Below are 24,156 nucleotides of genomic sequence, written 5' to 3'. Positions count from 1 at the left end.
TACCCTTAAACCATCCGATAACCTTTTACTACTAACATATAACGTTAAGCTTATTGTGCTCGGCAGAGAGAATCAGACATTGAGTGTTATAGTTAGCCTGCTGCACTCAAGTCTTTATCAGGATATGAAATGACTTTTTAAGAGTAAGATCGAGGAAAATTAGGTCAAGCACTCTTGATTTGGGAATTGAGCTGAATATTGGTATTTGGGGGATATGGCCCTTTTATTATCATGTGTGTGTGTGTGTAACCACTGCCACTTACAATCAGGGACAGATGAATAATTTTGTCCCTGTTTGATTTAACTACAAAGAATAAAGATTGCTTTATATACATCAAATGCATCCCACACACATACATTTCAGAATATAGCTTCTTACATAAAAAACAATAATAATGATAATAATAATAATTATTATGTATTATTTATTAGTCTAATTTATATATATATATATATATATATATATATATATATATATATATATATGTATATATATACACACACACACACACACACACATACATACAAACACACACACAATTTGATTTATATAATTTCTAATAATAAAGTATTATTAATATATACCATGTAACATATATAGTATTAATAGAATGAAGTATTATATTATTAATACCTTATTTTTTAGAAATTATAATACAATAATATTACAATTATATAACTGACATATTATATTAATATTACTACTAATAAAAATTATAAAATAACTGATGGATAATTATACAAATAATAATAATAATGATAATAAAATTGAGACATCCTCTCATCATTTTTTTTTTAATGTAACACAAAAGTGTTTTTATTTCATCCTTTACTGACAGGAAAATAACTCAGCATCAAATAAATAAATAAATAGTTGTTTTATTTACAACAAATGCTTCTGTAAGAAGGTTATTATGCTTTCATTTTGAAAGAGGTTATTAAAAAAGAGCCACAAACATCGAACAAATAAAACAACAGCAAATTTCTTAAAGTAGACGCAAATTAACAAAATGTTCAGATGCACCAAAGCAAAAAAAGACCTTACCAGGGTCTACATTCTCACATGACCAAACTGATTTGTCATTGCATTACAAGCATGAAACATGAGATGATTTCTAAAACATGTCTAGACATCAAAGCTGGTGTGCAAAGCATTCAGAGGATGCCTGATGTTTGATGTGTGAGGAGACAAACACGAGATCCCTTGTGAAAACTGTGAGCGAGGAGTCGCCCTTTCACCATCTCAAATATAAATCTCCTCACTACTAAAACGAAATCCGCTTTCAGACCAGGTCATGCACCAGAATGGACATAGAAGAGCATATGTTCATCACAGAACGTTCAGCAGGTTTCTGGAACGTTCTCAAGGTTCTAACATTTCGTCTTGCTAGAAATAAATTATAAATAGAGGACTAATTTGAAACTAGATATCTAGAACCTAACTTAAAGTCATTTAACTACACTCAATTTGAAAGTAGTTAGTTTAACTATACACTTATAATATGCATAAAATAAAAGCAATGAACCATTTTGACATGCTACACAAATACTTGTTTGAAAAAGTAGGTTTTTAGTGCAAAAGCAAAAGTATTTTGAAAACAGCTGAGATACTGTAAAAAATAAAGTTCATGAAATAATTAGTTACTTTTTAACAATGCAACTTATGGTGCATTCAGGTCATGTCAGTTAGATCATATTTACAAGTCGTTACTACGAGTGGGAAACTCTGAATTTGGAGCGTGTCAAAGTATCTGTATTGACAGTAAATTTGAAATTAATAAAAAAAAATGTTTTGTCATGTACAATTAAACTACATAAGATACATATCCAAAACAAAATGTTATTCTATAATTACCAAAGAATGCATAATAATTCAATCAACATCATATATTGAATAAAAACAGAAAAAAAGCAAAAACAATGATGCACCCTCTTTATTCATAATTTTGTAGATGTAGAGTAAAAAAAACAAAAAAAAAAAAACATTGAACTTTATGTAGAAAAGTTGAATTCGCATCGTGTTCCAACCAAAGTGACTTGATAGCACCTAAGATCATAATTACAACTTGTTAACTCATAAGTACAAACTTCCCAGGAGGACTTGAATGCAGCATTAACAACTTTCTGGGACATTATTCTAGTAATGTGATTATAATGTCATCATCCTGGCCCTTCCAGAGCATCTCGCCCTCAAAGTCCACCATCTTGTGTTTGCGACAGCGTAACAAAATTCCCACAACTTTATCAGAGATCTTAACGTAGCGGTCAAACAGGCGGCCGAAAGTGACGTAGATACGTCCCTCTTTATCCTGCTGGCCCATGCTGCGTATGATAAAACACATCTCCTCCATCTCACGGTGGATGTGTTTTTGAGCCCGATCGGCGCGCTGGGCTGTTTTGGATCCGTCTTTGGGTTGTCCGTATCCCGCGTCACCCTTTTGGAGTCGAATAGCCATGGCATGTTCATAGTCAAACTCTTCACTGAAAGGGTTGAGCTTCTGGCCTTCAATGTGGTCTTCAGCGAACCGCTGCCACTTGCTCCTCAAGTCATTCATCGTAGTTATTTTAATCTGAGAGGACAAGATTCATATGTTATTCATGACCACTGATTCACATCAGAAAGTGTATGTTTTAAAGAATTAGTGCCCTATCATACACCCTGCGCAATGCGTGGCGCAGGTGTTTTTGCTAGTTTAAATAGCAAATGCATTTGTGCCCCATTTATCACCCATGGGCATGCTAGTCTAAAAAAGAGGTGTGTTCAGGTGCATTGTTGGGGCATTGCTATTTTGAGGAACTGAAAATAAACTGCCCCATAGACCAACTCAAACCTGGTCTAAAGTCTGGCGTAATATTTTTTCTGTTAATTCAAAAGCCTGTTAGTAATTTGCGCCTATAGACAGGTGCACAACAAGCCTACAATATACTTATTACACACACACAGGGATGTGCAGCAGCAGCAACATTTTTAAAAAGGTTTTTAGAGATGAAACTCTGATTGGTTTATAGCATGTTACACCCAAAAACACCCATTAGTCATTAAGAGACATCAGGGTGACATCATCTACAAAAGACTTCAGAGGTTATTAATTATTAATTACTAGTAGTATTAATAATGATAATAACAATAAACATTAATAGTAAGAATAATAATTCACTTTAAAAGACAAAAAAAAAATTGGATTTAATTTGGACTTTAAAACATATTTTTTTTTTTACAATAATATATTATCCATATCTTGTTTAAGGTGTAGACAACCTGGCTTGTCACCAGACAGTCAAATTACACTACTGTCTGTCTGACGTGCCTGAGGATTAATGTTAAATATTTCTCAGGTTGTCTTCAAGGGGCACTAATTTCACATGGGCGCCATCTGAACCCGTGCTAATGCGTCCTGTGAAACGAAAGCTGGTGATATACAAATACCAGATCGACACAGCTGTGATGGATCTCACTCATCAAGTTGAGGGTCAGCATGATGCTTTTCAAAGGTCAGAGTAAAATGATCCATCAGTGTTTTTATTTGCATATATTCCATTGAGTTTATGATGGAACATTATGCTGCTGTGACGGTACAGTTGGACTGTGACTTGTTCTAATGCTCTAAAGCCAAGATTGCCATCAATTATTAATAGGGAAAAAATATCATCTTTTCAACCAAGAAACTTGTATTCAACTATTTAAAGAGTCATTCAAAAACATCAAAAGATTCACTATCAAAACACGTTTATAACTATAGATTTCGTGAGTACTTTCAGAGAGACAACCACATTTAAATTAAAGGGATCATATGATGCTATTTCAAATTTTCCTTTCTCTCTGGAGTGTTACAAGCTCTTTGTGCATGAAGAAGATCTGTAAAGTTGCAAAGACTTAAGTCTCAAATCCAAAGAGATATTCTTTATCAAAGTTTAGACTCTGCCACGCCCCCTAAAACACCTTGTTTAAACACGCCCCCACATATCTATGTCACTATGTGGAAATATTTGCATAATGTTCCCAAATGTTCTTTACATTTACATTTATTAATTTAGCAGAATCATCATTGCCACAAACCGCTAGTATCAGTTTTGCTTTAAATTTGTTTTTAGGCTTGCCATTTAGAATTAATGTCTTTATTATATGCCACTATAATTTAAGTGTGTACAGAAGTAATACACTAACACTATACTAACACTATACTAATGCTAAACTAAAGCTATAATAGCTAAGCAATTGTGGGCAGAGTTAGTGAAAATAGCTTTTGCTAATAAGCTTGCTATGTGCACTCAGTACAAACAGAAATTACCAGAACATAGCTTGAATTGAACAGATAAACACACCTTTTGTCTGTTGACATGTTTCTTCGGTTCACTCTCATTCTGATCACTGTTGTCGCTTAGAGACACTTCCTCCCCAAAACCACTGTCCTCAGCATCTGAGCCACTACTTCGGCATCCCAGCGCCTTCACCAAAGTTCCAGCTCTCCCACCACAGTAGCGTCTCCTGGTGGGAGATTCATTGCCAAGAAAGTTTTTGGTGTCCTCTGATGTTAGCTGATTGGTGTTGATCTTCTCCTTGATGATGTTCACTAGGTCTTTTCCATATTCAGTACATTTTGGCGTGATGCCTTTAGTCACGGTCACTGTCTTAATCTGGTCCTCTTCACCAACTTCGCTAGTTATGGAAACCACACGAGGAGTAACCAAGAGTTTCATCTCACTCTTCTCATTCTGCTTGTCTTTCGTGTCCTCAAGGATGGTGTCAGGCATCCATCCGCTCGGGATCATGTCTTGCTTTTCGGTGTTTTTGTTTGCCCAGCTTTGCCAGCTTTTGGCAAGGCTGTTCACTGTTGAAGCCACCTTGATCTTTCTGACGGCTCTGCTAAATGGCCGGTTTTGCTGGACGGCAGCTGTACTCATGGCTCTTATTGTGTTTTCCTGGTTGGTGAGGTTCAAATCTCAAGGTTTGTAATCTGTTTGGATGCTACTGGTGGTCACCAGTGTCTTTTATATGAATGGAATGAGGAAGTGTCCTCTGAGGTGGGCGGTGTTAAATTTCTCTGGATGCACATGGTGTCCACTGTAACCCCAAACATGCGAATGGAATTTCTCCAGTTGAATAACAGGTGGCCATGTTATGACCAACCAAAAACACTTCTGTCCAACTGTGCAACCATGCAAAAAACTTTTCTGACTGCGTCTCTTGTTTTAGATGCACCCATGATCTCACCATACCATAAAACCGCTCAAGGACGCCTATAGATCCTGATGAAACGACTACAAATGCATGCTCTTCTCCACTGCCATGGCATGTTTTTGTACAACGTGCCAGAACTCAGTGTGATGATCTATTTTTGCAGACTGGGTGTTGAATTGTGCATGTGCGCGCTTCTGTTGATTGATACACAGGCCTGTTCTCAAAGCGCAAGCCAAGCTATTTTAAGCAGGAGTCGTGCTGAAGAAAAACTTAGGATGAGCCTTGGATTTGCACATCCCCTCTGTTTCATTTATACAACCTTGCTGATAAAATGGTGAATGGGATAATTAGAGTATTAATCTGCTCGACATTTTCATAAGGCTAACCATTAAGCAAATAGGTTACTGCAGAGATATTGCGTAAAGAAATGGTTCATAACTGCTGTGTGCCAACCTCAAAAAATGGGCTGCAGACCTGTTTTGATAAGGTCACGCACAGGTATGATAAATTAAAATAATAAAATGTAACTAGCCATATAATATTTCCCATTTTTCATCAAACTCTGCAATATTTTCCAGGCAGGGTGCTGCAATGATAACATTTAAAAGACAAATAATGTTTCTAAAATCGATACTTGAGAGACATTTACAAGCCAGAATTGACCATTTTCTTATGCAGCCATGGTCATGATAAACATTTAGAATAATTCATGATAACATTAATAGATTTAATAGAACGTTTGACGTTTTTGCTTACATTTGTAACATTTTTGTCACCAGTTGTAAAATATAATGCAAACACCTGCATTGTGAAGTCTGCACTGCACTATAAGACATCATAACATAAGAACTGATAAGGTCACACACAAAAATGCTACATTTAAATACGATAATAAAATGCAATTTGAGAGACTTTTTTTTATTCAGCCTTAGTTATTATAACAATTATGCATATAATATCCATATTTACTTTGGCACTTGGGTAACCATTTGTAAAAATGTAAAAATGTAATGTAAAGACCCAGTTTGCACTGACTTATACAACTTGTTAACATGAATCCTGCCCTATATAACCTTATTTGCTCAAGGATTATCCGAAATCTGTGGGTGATAAATATATATCCACCTCTTAAATGTCTTTGCTTGTTTTTAGCTCCCACACAAGATCCCTGAATCTTTGGGGACAAAAATAAAATGACTGTCATTTTGGATGTTATTTCTCGTCGCTTCCTCTGGCTTTTGGTGACTCACATATGGAGGAGTGTACCGAGGAAAGAAACCGTCACTTATATCACCGCTAACACCACCAGCTGGATGCACTTACCAGCTCAGACTGCAGCTAAACACGCTTAAAGCTTCACTGACTGGCCATTGTAGCATCTCCTAATGTGTTTGTAAAAGCAAGACATTCACAACCTCAGACAATTCATATTTAACTCATTCTGAGATGTAAATGGCTTTTGTAGGAAGAAAATAACAAAGGAGATATATTGATCTCTCAATAATAGCTTTAATATTGCAACCATGAATCTCAAAAATAAAATTATAGGAGAACAAATCAAGAATTTTCCCTGTCTACTGTTTCAGAAGAGATTTCAACATCTCATCAAATGTGTGTTCAGATTTTCCAAGTCTCACTATGAACTCAAACATTTCTCATCAGACTCTTCCAAGGCCAAATAATCAACTGTTCTGAAATTTCTGCAATGTATTTGTATGAAAATTTTGCCTTGCACTAAAAACTCATTTGTATCTTTGCATATTTACATATTTTAATGTAACATAACTTGGAACTCTATTTAGACTCAATTGTCCTTGACGTATACAACTCACACTACACCAGATGATAAAGCTATTAGCATCGAAAAACACATTACAATAAATGTGCTTTATAATAAATGTCATGAGCCAACATTCAACTCAGCTCTGTTTTCCAATAATAATCTGAATGCATGTCTAATCTCAGTTGGGCATTAGTGCAAAGATTGAACTGCATATAGAATCATTTCTTCCTTTGAGCAGTCGTCTCATTAACAGACCATGAGTAATGAGCTAATCAACAACACTGTGCTAGGATATGACGTTAGTCGTGCACAGTAGTCAGTCATTTACTAGCTTTAGCGCACACAGCTGTAGTAGTTTGACAGCTCGGGTGTCATTAGAAACCAGCTTGGATGAGACAATTAGTGTGCTCGCATTCCATTTGGTCCTCGTAAACAAGCCAACCCAGCGTTTTAGCACACAGCTGTATCGCTAATTGTCTCTGCTTATGCTAACCAGCAAAAACAGGGTTGATTTTGTAGTATTTCATACTAAATGATGTGTAGCACCAGCTAGCTCTGCAGTAACAAAGGTCATTGCTAATAAAAAGTTCAGCCGCCTGCAATGAAATGGAAGATGGTATTAAAAAAAGTTTATACTTATTGTTTGAAACTATATTCAATTCAATTCAATTCAAGTTTATTTGTATAGCGCTTTTTACAATACAAATCGTTATGAAGCAACTTTACAGAAAATTATGTTTCTACAATATTTAGTAGTAGCTAGTAGTTTGTGCACGTTTGATATATGTGTGAATATGTGTGAACATATTTATGTTCACACATTATGGTCAGCTCATGCTTACAAAATAACATGGTATTTCCACATTTTTTTGGTCATGGTCTTATCACAAGTCTTTCCTGTCAGGATAAAGTTATGAATGTAGGATTATATTTTCTTGTTGCGGAAACATGAATGGACTCTAATAATAGTGGGTTACCACCTGACAATGATATTAGAATGACATAAGCTCAAGTCACTTTGTATTTCTGTCTTTGTTCTATTAATAGACAACCTGACCCACAAAGTACCCTTCTACTATATATATATATATACTATATATAATCACCACCATATTTTTACCATGCTTTGTCAGTAGCTTTGGTATGACATGGTTTTAGTGCTATCACCACAACAGCTGCATTACATTATTTTTTTTCGTACATTTTATTCCTCCTTTATCTTTCTCTTAGATGCCAACTCTACTTTTCTTTTTTGCATATGACACAGATTAACTGAATATATCAATGGACAACCTACAATAACTCGTATTTTAAAAAAAAGAGCATGTATATAAAAGTACCATGAAATTATAATTTTTTGTCACTGTACAATGATAAAATGCAATGCCTTGCAATACAATACAATGCAATGCAAAAAAAAAAAAAAAAAAAGTTTTCACTCTAAATTGCTAATAATTTTTACAATTAATTACAAAGAAACAGCAAGTAACACGTTGAATTAAACATGACATTTTAAAGTAGAAAGACCTAAACAGTATCTACTTGTAAAACGTACTACATTTTTTTATTTACAACTTTTTAGTGTTAAATATTACATGAAATTACCATCTGATACTGTGATTTTTGTAGGACTTGGCTTTTGTAATTTCAGTTATATTTTTAAAACAGTCTTCATTCTCAGAGCACTCAAGAAGTAGGTGCCATATTACCACACGGACCACCTAATTTAGCCATCCAATGAGTCTGAATGAACAAACCAAAAATAAAAAGCATACAAAATAGTCAGCGGGTACTGCGAAAGATGTTAAAGGACACCAAGACGTCCCTCTCTCTTTCTATGTATGCTGATGAAGACTGGTGTTGTTGTGAGTCATTTCTGTGTATGACTCAGATCAGATACTCAAACTGTCCTCAGACACTCTCAGCACCTGCTCAAGACACACACACTCTAAAATAAACCCTCCTTCTCCATTTTTCCTTCTTACCTCACCCACCCACCCCGGTTTTGTCTATTGCTTTCCTGCTTCTCTTTCTCATATCAAAAGATGCAATCAGGTCTGAATCGTGAGCGTGTCGTGACCCCTGACCGCATGCAGACTGAATTGTGCTTTGTTGAATACGTCTGATGAGATTAGACAAATTATCACACATGCCATTTTTCTTTTTTAAATATCACATCCAGTTTAATAGCACAGTCATGTGATGGAAACTCTATCGCACCAATGAGGACAGAGTTTTTTTACCGCCACACTTCCAATGCATTGTTTCACAAAATTTTTACTAATTAATTTAAACATGCTCTTCTTTTAAGAGCCTTTTAAATACAAAAACATATTAGGAATATACTTATGACCCCAGAGTGGTCCAGAAATTAGCATGGTAGAGACATTTTTATGAATAATTTGAATCAGTTTTTATTTTTATATAATTTCCTTTAAATTTTAATTTATTTCAGATTATATATATATATATATATATATATATATATATATATATATATATATATGTATGTATGTATCGAACATGTGAGATTCACCTGCATGTGAGATCGCAGGATCTGTGTTTGTATGACACACTGTGAGTCTGTCAAGTCATTCTACACAGGCCTCTGCATAATCTAAATGATTTATTGATTTTCTGTAATAGCCCCTGCAGATATTTACTTTATAACCTCTTGGACACCAGATTGGAAACATGTAATGAAAGGTGAGGGGGACAAATGCTAAATTTATACATAGTGTCGTGTCTAGTATTACCTCAGAAAACACACAAACACTACTAGAAAAATACAGCACAGCGTGAAATAATAATAATAATAAAATCATATAATGTTATCCATAACATGTGTTTAATTCATCATGTTTAATTATAGGTGTGCTCTTTTGCGCTATTTTCATTATCAAACAGTATGTGCCAAGGTTATTAACATTACTAAGAACACTGTGTTTCAAATAAACACAGTCATTATGCTGATCCATGTAAAAACATAGAAAATGTGCATGCACATGGCCCATTTTGACTGCAGTTAACAAAGGTACATGCAAAATGCATCTCTGTAATGTACACACCATTCTGTCACTGTCATGAGGTTTCCATGCTTAGGTGTCACACATTTCTTTTAATACTACCATCCATTTATTAATTCTAACATGTCATATATAGATTCATTAGCAAAGAAAATGTAGATTTCCTATTCATTTCTAAAGAAATTATACATAGGTATTGCCGAAAAAAAATTATGAAATGTGAAATAACATTGAGATATCCAACACTTTCATACTGACATTCATGTATAATTGAACCCTAATGAATCAGTTTGGCAGGAGTGAAGCACTAATAAGTTATTGATGACAGACTGGAGAGACATTAAGTCTGATAGGTCACTATCTATTTATAATAACAAGTACTATACTATCATGGTATATTGGGCATGTACACAAGCATTTCCAATATACAATGGCTAAAAAAAGGACCATGATTATACCATGTTATTTATACAGGATAAGACATGGCATTCTTTGAAGGGAAAGTTACAGACTTTTACATAATACATAAAAGCATATACATAAAAACACATGTATGTATTTTTTTATTTAATGTGTGTGTGTGTGTGTGTGTGTGTGTTAAATTCTTATAATGCCTTGATATTACATGACAAGCAAGATCAAAATATATATACAACATCATATATTTATCCTAAAATGAATGCACATAAGCAGACAGTATAAAAGACTCCATTATCCAGTTATAAAATTATGCTTCAGCATGGACATATGAATGCATAAAAAACAGACTAACATCAAAGCAGCCATGATACATTAAACCACACAAAAATAGATCCAAACAGCAGCATAGTCTCAGTATCCTCAGCTTCCCCTGAGCTAGAATTTTTACGATCAATCTAGAATAGCTAAAGCTGAGTGCATTTACAGACCCCCTGTGTTAAGAATGATGGGACGGGACAGCTGCATTACCAACCACTGTTTTGGAGAAGTGTTTAGCATGCCAACATTGCAGACAGTTTTCCATGTTAATTGCATATGGCACATCAGTGACAAGGTACCCAGGGTGAATTGTGACTACATCCATCTAGTGGCTTATTAAGGTTAAGGAAATGTTCCCAAATCTATTCCAGTTAAGCTCTATTGACGGCATTTGACTCACTTCTCAGTATGTAAACAAAACAAGCAAGATTCACATTTAAAGTATTGCAAGTTTATGGAAAAGGGTATTGAACCAGAATACACGTTTCTGTATATACACCATATCAAAACTGTAGTCACAAAAAATATATAGACCTAACACAGGACTAAAGGGTAAAAACCACTATAAACTTTGTCTATGCAAAGTTAACTGCAAATATTTTAAACCCCATTATAACCATGTCAACTCTACAGCTCAAATAACACAATTTTGAAAGGAGTGATTAATATATTTTACAGTATGCTACACTGAAGTCCATTGTAAGAGCTACACTGCAAACGATCAAATTATTGTACATTCTGGTTAAGCTATATTTATATATCACATACACACAAACACACACAATAGCAATTCGTTTTGAAACTATCAACATAATTTCTGTAATTTTATCAAACAACATGTTATGTAATAGAATGAAACAAATTAACACATCAAAACATCAAAGATCTCATCAAATCAATCGCTAATACTAACTAATGTTTGCACTGTTGTTTTCCCTCCAAAATTAAGTCACTTCATGGAAAATGATGACATTAGGAAATATCTTTTATTATTTAAAGGGATATTTCAAAAGACGATCAGGATATAGAGTCATGTTGACAGAGAAGAAAAAAATAAAAATAAAACTACTGTTTATTCTCAGTGAAACGTTTTGAAACACGCTTGAACTAGACAGAATCAAATGAATATTCCTAAATATAAATGATAATATCTGCTCAGTATATGCTCAAAATTATTTAAAGTTCGCGTCTCACGTAATTTTGATTAAAAACCTAAATAATATGATTTCCATCTTTAATATTTACATGTTTATGCGTCTTTTATATAGTTTATTACGACAAATGAAAACATATGCTTACCTCATAACACCAGTGTGACCCTGGTGTTAATCTCTGGTCATTTCACCCCTACTAATAAACCACTGTCCCCATCTGCCCCCTACTGCTCAAATCTGACCATCTGCACATCATTATGGAATATTGTTTCCTATATCTTGGACATGGGTATTTTGTTAATATATATGAATTGTAAAGATAAATATAAGTAAAAAATAAAAATGTACTGTGACCGTCAGCAATAACCTAAAATAAGTTTTTGTGGTTTAGACATCAATAACCTAGATTTCCCTCTAGCTTCTCCAGAGATCAAGAACTGGAGGGACAGAGCCAAAACAACAACAAAAAACTGAATCGAGGTCAGAAGAGGAGGGGAGGGCGAGAAGGCCTGAGAAAAGGAACAAGAGAGAGAGAATGATATAAAAGAGCAAAGAGGGTTTTGAACACATCCAGTTTCACTTCACACAGCTACATTACTGCTCTGAATGTGCAACCTACAGCACTCTTCAACCAGACCTGAAAAACCTGTTGAAACGGTTATGGATATAATTCAATATTTCATTATTTTTCGAGTAATCCTTTATTGTGGTCATGCTGTAGTTCTGAGGTGGCAGATGTTTGTGCATCCTACATACAGAGCTGGTCAGCAGATGGCGCTAGAGAATAACTTCTCATCAAAACAACAGCCAGTTTGACAAGGTTAACTAAAGTCTAACATTTTTCAGCTATCTGGGTAATATGGTTTACGGTGTCAAATTCTTTTTGGAAGCTTTTTACAGTGCAACGGCCTTTTATATTTTCCCCTCAGCTCGCAAGATACTCATCTAACAAAAATATGAGAACGTTACGAAACATTCAATTATGAACATGTTTTTCTCTGGATGTTCTCTAAAAACGTTCTAAATATTATCTTTATTCAAACATTATGGAAACGTTAATTTTGAATGTTCTCTGAACATTCTCAAACAAGTAACATTGTGGAATTAAAATGTTTCAGCAATAAAATGTTTCATAATGTTTTTGTATGGACGTTATATATATAACTTTGAATGACTGGTCTATTAACAGGCTGCTGAAAGAATGTTTGTTCATAACGTTGAGAGAACCTTGCCAGAATGTTAGCCAAAGTTATGAGATTATTCCCTGTAAGCATTACAGTTATATGCAGTTTGATTAATAAAGATCAATCATTATAATGTATATGCTATATATAAAGTATCTTAACAGAGGGACTTTTGAAATATGTTTCAGAAAAACCAATTAAGACACAGTGACCAAAACTGCACCAAACATCTATATAAGAAGCACTTTATTGCTTATGTAGAACTCTTAAAACAAAACCCCCCCCAAAAAAAGAGGAATATCTGATATGACAAATTGACATTTTTACAAAGTGAATAAAGAATCAACAAGAGGGAATGTCTTCCATATGCTCCTGATGTTCTTGGCAGAAAGTTGGAATTCAGTTAAATGAAAACACTGTATGAACTAGGAAGCTTGAACCACAAAAAGACAGGAAAGCCTTTGGCATCTTCAACTTTTAGTTCACAATAGTAAAATATTTCATATATAAATGTCAACCTGCTGAAATCCTGGTATCCAGTTTGACTCCAGAACTCATCTGTAGGGTTTATTATCAAACTGTAATGATATGTGATGAAAGGTTTATGGTCATAAAGTATTAATGTATACACAACAGCAGCATCTAAAAGTATTGTTCACACTGTACAATTGTCGGAACAGTCAGCTCCTATCAGCGTATCTGCTGTCTAACCACATGACCGTCATACTGTGCTCCTTAAAGTGCATCCTCCTAAAAAATGACATCTAGTCTTGAAATGGGAACAATAGGACACACAGAACATATTTCAAAACATGAATAAACAAAATATAGTATCTTTCTCTTGCATACAATACATACACATCACACGGGTACAAACAATTTTAAGGCCAGAAACATACTTTATGCAAGTGGGCAAACGCAGCACATTGCTTTCGAGTTGCTTTAAAGAATTTATGTACAAAAGAGTGCAGAAAAGAGTTACATTCAGTAGCTAGTTATAAACTTCCCAAATAACACTACTCTAAGCTGCCCGGCAAGATTTACTTGCAAATGTTACTCCGTGAAGACCATAAAGATGATAGTTTATGCTAAATAGCCTCCATAGCAATACTAATAACATGTTAAACAAATAGAATTTAGTCTTATTAAATTACACACTGGAGTTAGAAGTGTTTGCATTGACATTCTTGTACAGAGTATGTTTCAGGGCTTAAAAAAAAAAAAAGAAAGAGATACAAAATATTAAAAATATCCAGTTATTAAAACTATACATAACATTATACAATGACTCCGTCTAACCAGCTGACTTGCTAAGAAGCTACACTAGTAACACTACCATTCAAAAGTTTGGGGTCAGTACATTTGTTTAAAGAAATTAACACTTTAATTCAACAAGTAAAGTAAAGACATTTATAATGCTATAAAAGGTTTCTATTTCAAATAAATGCTGTTCTTTTCATCATTCTATTTATCAAAGAATACTTACAAAGAAAAAAAATTAATCATGATTTCTACAAAAATATTAAGCAGCACAACAGTTTTCAACATTGATAATTAAGAACTGTTTCTTGAGCAGCATTTTAGAATGATTTCTGAAGGAACGTGTGACACTGAAGACTGGAGTCATGATGATGAAAATTCAGCATCAAAGGTTTATATTTAAATAGTATATTCAAATAGGTATTTTAAATTATAATACTGTATTTTTGATCAAATAAATGCAGCCTTGGTGACTATAAGAGCCTAAAAATCTTACCAACCTCAAGTTTCCGAATGGTAGTGGAACTAGTCATCTGTCTCACTAAATTGTTAATAGCTATTATCTTTTACAAAATAGCACATCTTAGAAATTAAAGTTATTCCTCTTGAACATCCAGAACAGTTCTGGAATCAGACTCATTAGGTTTGAAATGTTTTCCTTTGGAATTACATCATGCCACAATTTTGCCACATTTTGACACCATCACTAAGAGAGTTTCAGGTTATAAGCCACACATGAACTCAAAAAGTTGGTGTAAAGGTGAAAGACAAAAGTAGGTGTAAAGGTGAAGCATGTTTAAATGTGTAAAAAAAGAAAATGGTGGTGTAGTAATGAAACCAAATATTCAGTCTGATAGTTTTTGTCCACTCCTGCTCTCTGTAGTGAAACATCGCCGTTCATCCATTAAATGACATCTTTATTTGTCTCCACCTTGTTGCATCTATGTCCCAAGGCAAGCACTTTATGTCCTTTCATTATCAATATGACAAGCTTGCGGCAATGCTAATTTATTCACGTCAGAAATCAGCTGGACGGATCATCATGGAAGTGGACCGGAGTGAATAGCTGGGTCCACGGAAGTGATGCCACTTAATCCCATTGAGCTTGCGGATATTGTGACCCACGGTGTAGTAGATTCCGTTGAGGTTGGACAGACCGCAAGCATCAAACCACCAGCCTGAAAGAATGACAAATGTAAAGAGACTGAGATAAATAGGGAAGTCGTGGCCTAATGGTTAGGTACCCTTGAGCAAGGCATCGAACCCCCAACTGCTCCCCGGGCGCCGCAGAATAAATGGCTGCCCACTGCTCCGGGTGTGTGCTCACAGTGTTACTCACTGTTAACTAAACCAAATCTATTAATAAAATAAAATATTAGATGATATGATATGACAATGATACATTTTGCCTTGGCAACTGTCTGAAATCAGTTTAAGTTTAATAACTGGAAATAAATAAAAACTTAAAAGTACTTTCATGCTGCTTTTTGTCCTTTTAAGAACTTGATAGATACAGCACGTTTTTACTGAATGAACAAAAAACTAAAACTGAAGATTATACAAAATAATTATTTAGCATACCACAAAATACAGAAGGTCATACTGGTCTTGGAACGACATGAGGGTGAGCAAATAAAGTCAGGCTTAAAATTGCATCTCCTCAAAACAATCAAAGCCCTTGATCCATCTCTCTCCTCTATAATGTGTCTTTTTATTTTTCTCTCCACAGTCTATCAGTGTTTCAAAGAGTATGTTATTCCCACTGTGCGGTCGATGTCTCAGCGAGACCTGTCAAAGCAAACTGTGACTCTTCAATAAAAACCAGACTTTCACTCTTCAGAGAGGACACCGTCTGTCTATCCCTGATTAAATCAGTATCACCTCCCGCAATGCGTGTTTAGTTTGTACAGGCCGCACAGATGGATCCATCTTTCCATCTTTTTATTACCATTTGAAATGCAAACAGAAAGGGCACTTAAAGTTCTCCAGCCAGTTCGACGGTAATTAACTCCAACAACTTTCAAAATCAATAGCGATGCATGCTATTAAAAGCTGTTTATCTTTTCCCCCAGTGGTGTGGGATCTGCAGTCGAGTGCATAGATTAAATTGTCTGCATAGCGAGCGTTGAAATCACATCTGAACTCTGGATGTGTTTTACATAATTCTGTGATGGGCTTGCGTTTTCTTTGATTAGAAGAGGATCAGAGGGATTTTTCATGACAGTTTCAGCTTAAAAGGCCACAAGTGAAGAAATGTGACAGCGAGGATATGAATGTAGATGGCTTGTGTTCAATAAGTGCTGTCGAGTGCCTATCTACAATCAGATTAGTCTTTACCTAACAAGTATTTTATGTCAAATGATCATGGATGTGACAAGATCATGGACTTTGCTCAGTTTTGAAGATGTTTTCATCAATGGGATGACAATTAAAGATGCAAAAAGCAACTTCACTGATGGACATTAAATATTTGCGTGAACAGGAGAATTTTATTAAATTGCAAGATTATTGCAATAAATCGCACTGATACTTTCAGGTGAGAACTAAATTTTCTGAGAGTATTGTCTTCTGTAGAGCTGCTTTACAGCTGAAGTGAATTAGTTTCATGATGAATTCTGTGACTGTTATTGAATTAACTGAATTAACACTGGAGCTAAATAATGACACGTCTTTTGTAGAGCTGCTTATAACTGAAATTTAGTTTGATAATTGATGAACTTTACACAGTCATTGAACTGAACTGAATCAACCCTGAACTGATTCGAACTGAAGAATGACACTATTGTCTTTCTCAGAGCTGCTTTACTGTCTAATATTTGAAGAAGTTTGCTTCAATTATTTTGTTTTCGAAAAACATTTCAGGAAAGCATGTTTGAGTGTGTAGCCTCACATTGCTCAGCTACAATATAATGTTATTAAAAACAGCTATGTTTTTTAATGCTCTACCACAAACTCATCTAAATCTGGGATGACCTGAGGGTGAGTCAAATTTGTTCAAATTTAAATTTTGGAGTGAACTATTCATTGAAGTACTTCTCAGTATTTCAAAATTTGAACAGTTTGGTTCATAACAGTGTTTTTGAAAGAGCTCATGTTTAAAAGCTCACCTCCAGTCATCATTAGGGCACACTTGCAAACACACTTGTCATTGTCAGCGTCGCGAGTGCTGAAGCCTGTGCCGTTTGATGCTAAGCTACTTTGCTGTCCTGGAGTTCCACTATAGCTTCCTAGCGAGAGTCTGGAGAAAGAGAAAAACATTGCAAGATTATGATAATGATGCCAAAACGTATTAAATGATCAAGTCTCGCACTGTTATCAATCTTGGTGATACCTGTACTGTTGTTTTTCACCGGCGAGCTGGAATTTGTCATACAGAGCATAGGCGCCATTCTCCTCCCAGTCCTTAAGTTCCACTCGGAGGGAGTACTGGGCTTGACTGGTGATCAGGTGAACAGCCTCATTACCCAGCCAGTGCTCTCCACTAAGATCACCGAATCCCTGAGAGAACAACATACAATGACACCAATGCTGCATCTCATTCATCTTGTAAAGCCGGGTTTTAATATAATACACAATAACATTTGGCAAGATGAACAAAATGTAGAAAATTGCAGTATTGATTTTCACTGCTACAGTTTCAAGAACTACCAGTTTTCAGTCCATTTCAGCATATTTAAGCACTTAAAATATCAGCAGAATGTACCAAACAGCTCCGCTACTGCCAATGATGCCAATCTGTCACGCACAGTTTTAGCCGCCGTGCTTCATCCTGTTTTGGCTGCTTTTTAAGTCTATATATGTCATCAGAATAATGCCAAACTTGTAATCAAGTCTTCTCAGCACAGACAGAAAATCCGTTCTGAAATGTCACCAATTTCTTTAAACACAATCAATATGGATTTTCATCATTATCTACAAATGCAACAAGTTTTTGTCTGTACACTGATATAATGCTAAAGTGGTTGCTGTGGTATTCTAAATGGTTGTTATGGGGTTTAGTGTGGTTGCTAAGGTTCTGCACAGTCAATTTTAAATGTTTTGCACTTTTTACATCTTCGCGTCCACCTACCAGTTTGTAGTCTTTCCACCCTTTCTGGAAGTTCACATTTCCGTTGTATCTGTGCTGGAATACCGTCCAGCCACCTCCGCTTGTCACCATATCACAATAGACCTGTCAGAAGGATATGAAACATCTCAGTCTCACTCTCTTATATTTGTGCCGTTCCTCATTCGGTATGTCACAGCCAAGATATATCACACTGATTCCTCATACTTGTGAAAGAATGCATCCCACACCTTGGTTGGCTCGGTCGTGTCTCCGATGTAAATGTGGTAGACTCCGCTGGTGTTGTGACCGGATTTATAGGCCTCGGCACAGTCTCTGAAGTGCTGCTCATTTGATGAGATGCCTGTAAGGAACAAATACAGAGGCTTTGTGGTTTAGAGTTGATTTGAAAGCAAGTTGAAAAGATAATCAGCAAACAAAAGATTTATGCGGCATAGCTGTTAGTGTGAAATACTTTAGAGGTCTGGTATTCGTTTATAAATCACGACTCTGTCTTCTGTATTTTTTTGTGTTATTGAAATAAAGTAAAAAATAACCTGAAACAAAGACAATATTAAAAACTTACATCTTTCAGTGAGTTGCTTACTTATGAGTAAAACTAAAAAAATAAAAAATAAAAACCCAATAAAAAAAAACCTAAGTGACATTTTTTTTTTAAATGAAAATATATTAATTCAAAATATTAATAAATACTGTAATAGTGTATTAATAATACTAAAGTAACACTGATGTAACTGACTTTATTAGTATAAAAAACTAAACTAAAACTCAAATCTAACTTCTATTATTATTATTTTTTTACTTGAAATAAAGTGAACTTTACCTGAAATAAAATATAAAATATAATAAAATAAAATAAAACAGAATAAATAAAAACAGAAAATAATCAAACAAATTCAAAACATTAATAAAAATTTCATACTAAAATAACCCTGATTAATATGATGCAACTTTTTGTGCTGAATCTTCACATGCTAAAGTTTTTTTTATGGATTTGCCACACAGTGTGACAAAACAAAACGACGTGGTTTCTGTTGTCAAAACAGATAGATTTATAATCATTACATAGCCTCAACTGTTCAAATATAAAATCCATAGTGGTCTAGTTTTGGGATGAGTCATTTAAACATTCAACACAATGTGTTTGTCAAGAATTTGATATAGAGTTTATTTAGAAAATTTGGTACATTTGGTTCTTCAAATGTGAACCTCCACACAAACATTTATAAACTGACATGTCTTCTGTCCGTATTAAATGCTGCAGTCTTGATTTAGCTTATCACTGTGTTTGTGATGCATGTGAACTTCATCCAAGACACGAGAGCATGCTGCCAAAGACTTCACTAGCAAGAGCTTATCCTCTTCTCTCTCCATGAATCACAGCTCGATTTATCATTAGCGTCACAGTTAATTAACCAAAACTTTCAAGTCATGTTAAGTATCTGCCACTAGATTTCTAAGCTGTTGTAAGCTCAAGAATCAGACGTGACCATCATTCTTAGACAAGTAACCTTACTTTGTACTCTAACCAGGTGTTGAGTCACTTTTCTTTCCTCACAGACAGTGAAATGTTGCAGGGATGAAACCAAAATCAACATGAAATGACATTTGAAGTGCATTTTTGCTTTAAAAATATGACATAAGTTCAAGTGAAACATCATGCACTTATACGGCATGATAGACGATCTAGATTGTTGTAGACTAATATTCTGAGCTAATTTTGCACAATTTATGACGATAATCACATGTAAACAGAACAAATACAACTTGTAGACTTGATGCTGTTGGCAGGAGTCCAAACAGCTGAGAAAAACAACCCACAATAATCCTACAAGCAATCCACCAGTCCTCTTCAATTCAGTAATTCATATCTTGTGAAGCAAAAAGCTGCATGTTTGTAAGAAACAAATTGAAATTCTGTATCTGAATCAGGATAGAAATATGCACAGTTTACAAGGAAAAACCATCCAAAACACTTTTTAAAAGTAAGTGTTATTATGGATTCTATTCTGGCCAGATGCAGAAATGCCTAGTTAAAATAATGGATTTATTTCTTGTGAACATGCAGCTTTTCACTTCACTGGATGTTTATTGATGGACTGGAGTGGTGTGGATTATTGTTATGTTTTTCTCAGCTGTTTGGACTCACATTCACTGCAGAGGATCCATTGGTCAGCAAGTGCTGTTAAACTTATCCAAATCTGTTCTTGTGAAGACACAAACTCGTCTAAATCTTCTATGGCCTGCAGGATGAGTACATTTTGAGCAAATAATAATTTTTGGGTAAACTGTTTGTTTAAAGGTGTGTACTCTTACCTGTACCAAAAGACACCATGCCGATAAGTGTGTGTACGGACTTCATGAGCTGCTGATGTTGTCTCTGTAAGACTGAGTTGTTGCTGCTGGCCGCACTCAGCTGTCTCTCCAGAGCCGTAATGGCAACTGTCTGTCTTTTCACCAGGTCCTGCAGGCGCTCCTTCTCCTCCCTCATGTCCTCCAGCTCTGTCCTCTGCTGTGACTCCAAGACCAAGACTTTACTCTCCAAATGACTGGTGGAAGCAATGTATAATGCATTCTTTAAAAACTTCTACTAATAGTTTAAGTCAAAAAGAAGCTTTTTCAAAGCGTCTCCAGATGTTTCTAAGAAATTCCTAGATAGAGCAGGAATCAATGCCAAATGGAGACATTGGGCCTCTACCTTGGGACTACAATAGGATGGATAATGGTGTTTTGCAATCTACAGGAGTTTATTTTAAACATTTAGACTTAAGTATTAAACTTTGGCTCTCAACCCATCCCTCACCAGTTGCACTAGACATGAATTCCACCACAAAACATTTGTCTTTTGAGAAGAAGTGTGCTATTACTTTTAAGATTTCAGAAACTGCCCAGAACAACCTAGAAACAGGACAGAATACCCCAGTAACCACCTAGAAGTCCCTAACAATCACCCATAACACTAGCAATAAGCCAGAACACTGCTTGAAATCATCTGCTCGAAGTACCCTAGCAACCACACAGAAAAAACACCCTAGCAACCATCTAGTAATCCAAAGCAACCACCCAGTACTACCAAGCAATCAGCCAAACATCCCATAAATGTATGTAGATGTAATTGAGGATATGATTAAACAACAACTATTGCATTATAAACTTTTTTTTTAAAGCAGAGAGACAAAAAATATTTTGTCATTGTAAAAACAAATAAAAATACTGTATTATGCATGCCAGGCCAGTAGTTGGCGATATCACTTTTTAAAGAAATACTACGCGCCTGCACAAGTACCTTTAGGCTGAACACATAATACACACGCACATGACATCACTGCTTTCACAAATTCATGTTTCCGTAGTTTCCGTAGTTTCGTAGTTTATTTTCAAAAGTTTGCTATTGTTGTGTAAATGAACATCCAAAATGCATAAAACGTTTTCAGTTTTTTAGTTGAAAATGGTGTTGTGTAAACATCCTCTTAGTCAGCAGTTTTTTAACAACAACTTTCTGAGCATACAGCATGTATTTACATAAAGTACCATCGATATAAGCATCATACCAATATGAAATCATATGTAAACGGTCCTACTCGCCTCACTCCCAATGAGATTCGAAAAGTGGTCTCCGGCGAGGGAGGCGGTCGCTCTAACAAAGAGGCTTAAGACTGGAGCCTCTAGCATCAATCACTAAAGCACCTCTTGAGACCAGGGGAATAAGGTTTACACACACAGCTCTTACTGACAGTTACACTCACCCCCCTAAAACTCACTCCCATCCGGGTCACGGCACCAAATTTAACCGGTCCTACTCGCTCCACTCCGAGTGGGATTCGAATCGAATTGTTACTAAAGCTGTTTGGTTTCTATTGTCTAATGGGTTACTGTGTCATGTGAAATTACTCTGATCTCTGAACCTTTAGAAAATTATATTTTCTAAAAGTATTTCCATCAGTGCTATGCATGTAGGTTCATGATTTAGTGTCTGGATCAGAGGAGACAGCACTGAATCAGTCTCGCCCGCTATCAAAACAATTTACATCTGCACAACAATGAGCCACTGCTACAAAAATGAGTTTCTGAGGAACTCCACAAAATCCTGCCAGCTTTAATCTGTGTGTGATTTAGTGAGCGAGTGTGAATGTGAGTGCTAAAAAAATAACACCACCCGAGGGTTCGAGGCTGAAAATAACTGGAAAGCAAATCAAAACCCCATTGAGCCATGTAACTGGAAGCTTACTTTGTTAAATTACAGTAGATAGTCATTAAACATACTTTGGTTGCCAGTGGTTCTGGATGCTTATGTTTATAAATTGTTCATGATTGATTACACAAATAGTTTTCACACAATCGATTGGCATGGACTGTTGAAGTCCCTTGCCAGAGTTTGTAATGTGTACACAATGCCGAGCAATTGTTTGCTGCTATTACACTATGAAGCTGACCCTCTCTAAACCCGCATCAATTCTGGGAGCAATTATCAAGTTGTAAGTCACCTTGGAAAGGTCGAAAACTCTCTGTTCTCACTCATACGGGAAACATGAAAAATTGAATTGTTTGTAAAGTAGTGGTCCATTATAACTACGTCTGATGCCCCAATGCAGCTACCAAAACATCACTAGCAGCACAGTTCAACTGGTCGTCAAAGTTGAATGACAAAAAGCGCTATCTGTTTAATCTAGTGAGAGCCAAGTACAAAGTTTTCTGGGAAACCCTTTGTCTGGCTTTGTAAGTGTGCAAAGGAAACTTGCCTGGGGTCTGCTTTCTGTGCAGTGCTTACTCCGTAGTTATTAAACATTACAAACAATCAATTAGGTTGCTGATTATTTCCCTTTACAAAACCTTTACCCCTGCTGTTCTCTCCGACTGGCCGAGTATGGGAAAATATCGCTTTGAGAACAACAAGAGCGACAAGAGTTGCTATACACTGTGTGAACGTGCAGTTGTGGACATTATCTGACCCTAAAAAATGACTTGCAGATAACTTTTTGGTCAGCAGTTGTTCAGAGTTGTAATGAGCACAATTACATAATCCAGTTCTCAGTTATGACTCACTCAAGCATCACTTTGTATGATGTTTCTCATACAATATCATTTGAGAAATAAAATGGACACAAAAATGAGAGAACTGTTGCCATATAAGGAGAATAAAGCTATACAATGAATATGGAAGAATATGATTATCTCATTGCTTTCTATGACATACAATCAAGATGTTTTGATTGATACAGTCACATTAATTAACTGGTTTGACAACTTTCTGCTGATGTTAACATAAAAAGTAAATTTTAAGTTACCAGACAAGAAGCAGAATGAAATGAAAGAAAAAAACAAAGATTTATTGAAATGTTTTACCTGTTCTTGTCTTGAAGTTTGGAGATTTCTGAAATCTGTGTTAAGAGTTCCTTCTCCAGTTTGTTTGTTGACAATGAATTCTCTAATAACTGAATTGCAATTCTTGATGTCTGGTTCATAACCTTCAAATGGAATTCAATAAAATGAAGAATGAGAAATTACAGAAAACTATCATATATGTTACTTTATATATGACATGATACAGTGGGGTCCTAAAGTCTGATTGTTTGTTTAAATGACAACTAAAGCAACTACCAACAAATGATGTTTTCCAGAATGATTTTAGATGTTCTTGAGCTTCAGTGGAGGAAAGAAAATCGGACAGTTATTAGATTTGATTTGTGAAAAATCATTATGATTTTCCCATCACAATCTTCTACCTTAACATTTCTATGTTTAATATTTTGAAGCATTTAACAACTT

The 24,156-nt window shown here is 35.3% G+C and overlaps 2 protein-coding genes across 3 annotated transcripts in view; both read right to left on the bottom strand.

The window, feature by feature from the left end:
- Window positions 1–1,916: 1,916 nt before the first annotated feature.
- Window positions 1,917–5,031, bottom strand: LOC128015965 (actin-binding Rho-activating protein-like). Its single transcript, XM_052600241.1, has 2 exons — window positions 4,324–5,031; window positions 1,917–2,570 (listed from the first exon to the last, which is right to left on the bottom strand). Exons 1-2 carry the CDS (start codon window positions 4,900–4,902, stop codon window positions 2,133–2,135), a joined length of 1,017 nt encoding a protein of 338 aa, XP_052456201.1. The 5' UTR covers window positions 4,903–5,031; the 3' UTR covers window positions 1,917–2,132.
- An 8,270-nt stretch (window positions 5,032–13,301) lies between these two features.
- Window positions 13,302–24,156, bottom strand: part of LOC128015964 (angiopoietin-4) — a 38,994-nt gene continuing 28,139 nt past the window's right edge. For both annotated transcript variants that reach the window (XM_052600240.1, XM_052600239.1), the window contains 7 exons: window positions 23,734–23,855; window positions 20,707–20,939; window positions 18,621–18,733; window positions 18,394–18,495; window positions 17,656–17,822; window positions 17,432–17,562; window positions 13,302–15,502 (listed from right to left, as the gene is read on the bottom strand). In XM_052600240.1, coding sequence (XP_052456200.1) covers window positions 15,342–15,502; window positions 17,432–17,562; window positions 17,656–17,822; window positions 18,394–18,495; window positions 18,621–18,733; window positions 20,707–20,939; window positions 23,734–23,855 — 1,029 coding nt within the window. In that variant the 3' untranslated portion in view covers window positions 13,302–15,341. The remainder of the gene's footprint in view (window positions 15,503–17,431; window positions 17,563–17,655; window positions 17,823–18,393; window positions 18,496–18,620; window positions 18,734–20,706; window positions 20,940–23,733; window positions 23,856–24,156) is intronic.

Source organism: Carassius gibelio, chromosome A6 (genome assembly GCF_023724105.1).
Source record: "Carassius gibelio isolate Cgi1373 ecotype wild population from Czech Republic chromosome A6, carGib1.2-hapl.c, whole genome shotgun sequence".
In the NCBI taxonomy this organism is placed as follows: Eukaryota; Metazoa; Chordata; class Actinopteri; order Cypriniformes; family Cyprinidae; genus Carassius; species Carassius gibelio.
The sequence above is the reverse complement of the archived record's forward strand: the minus strand, read 5'-3'. Positions and strand labels throughout refer to the sequence as shown.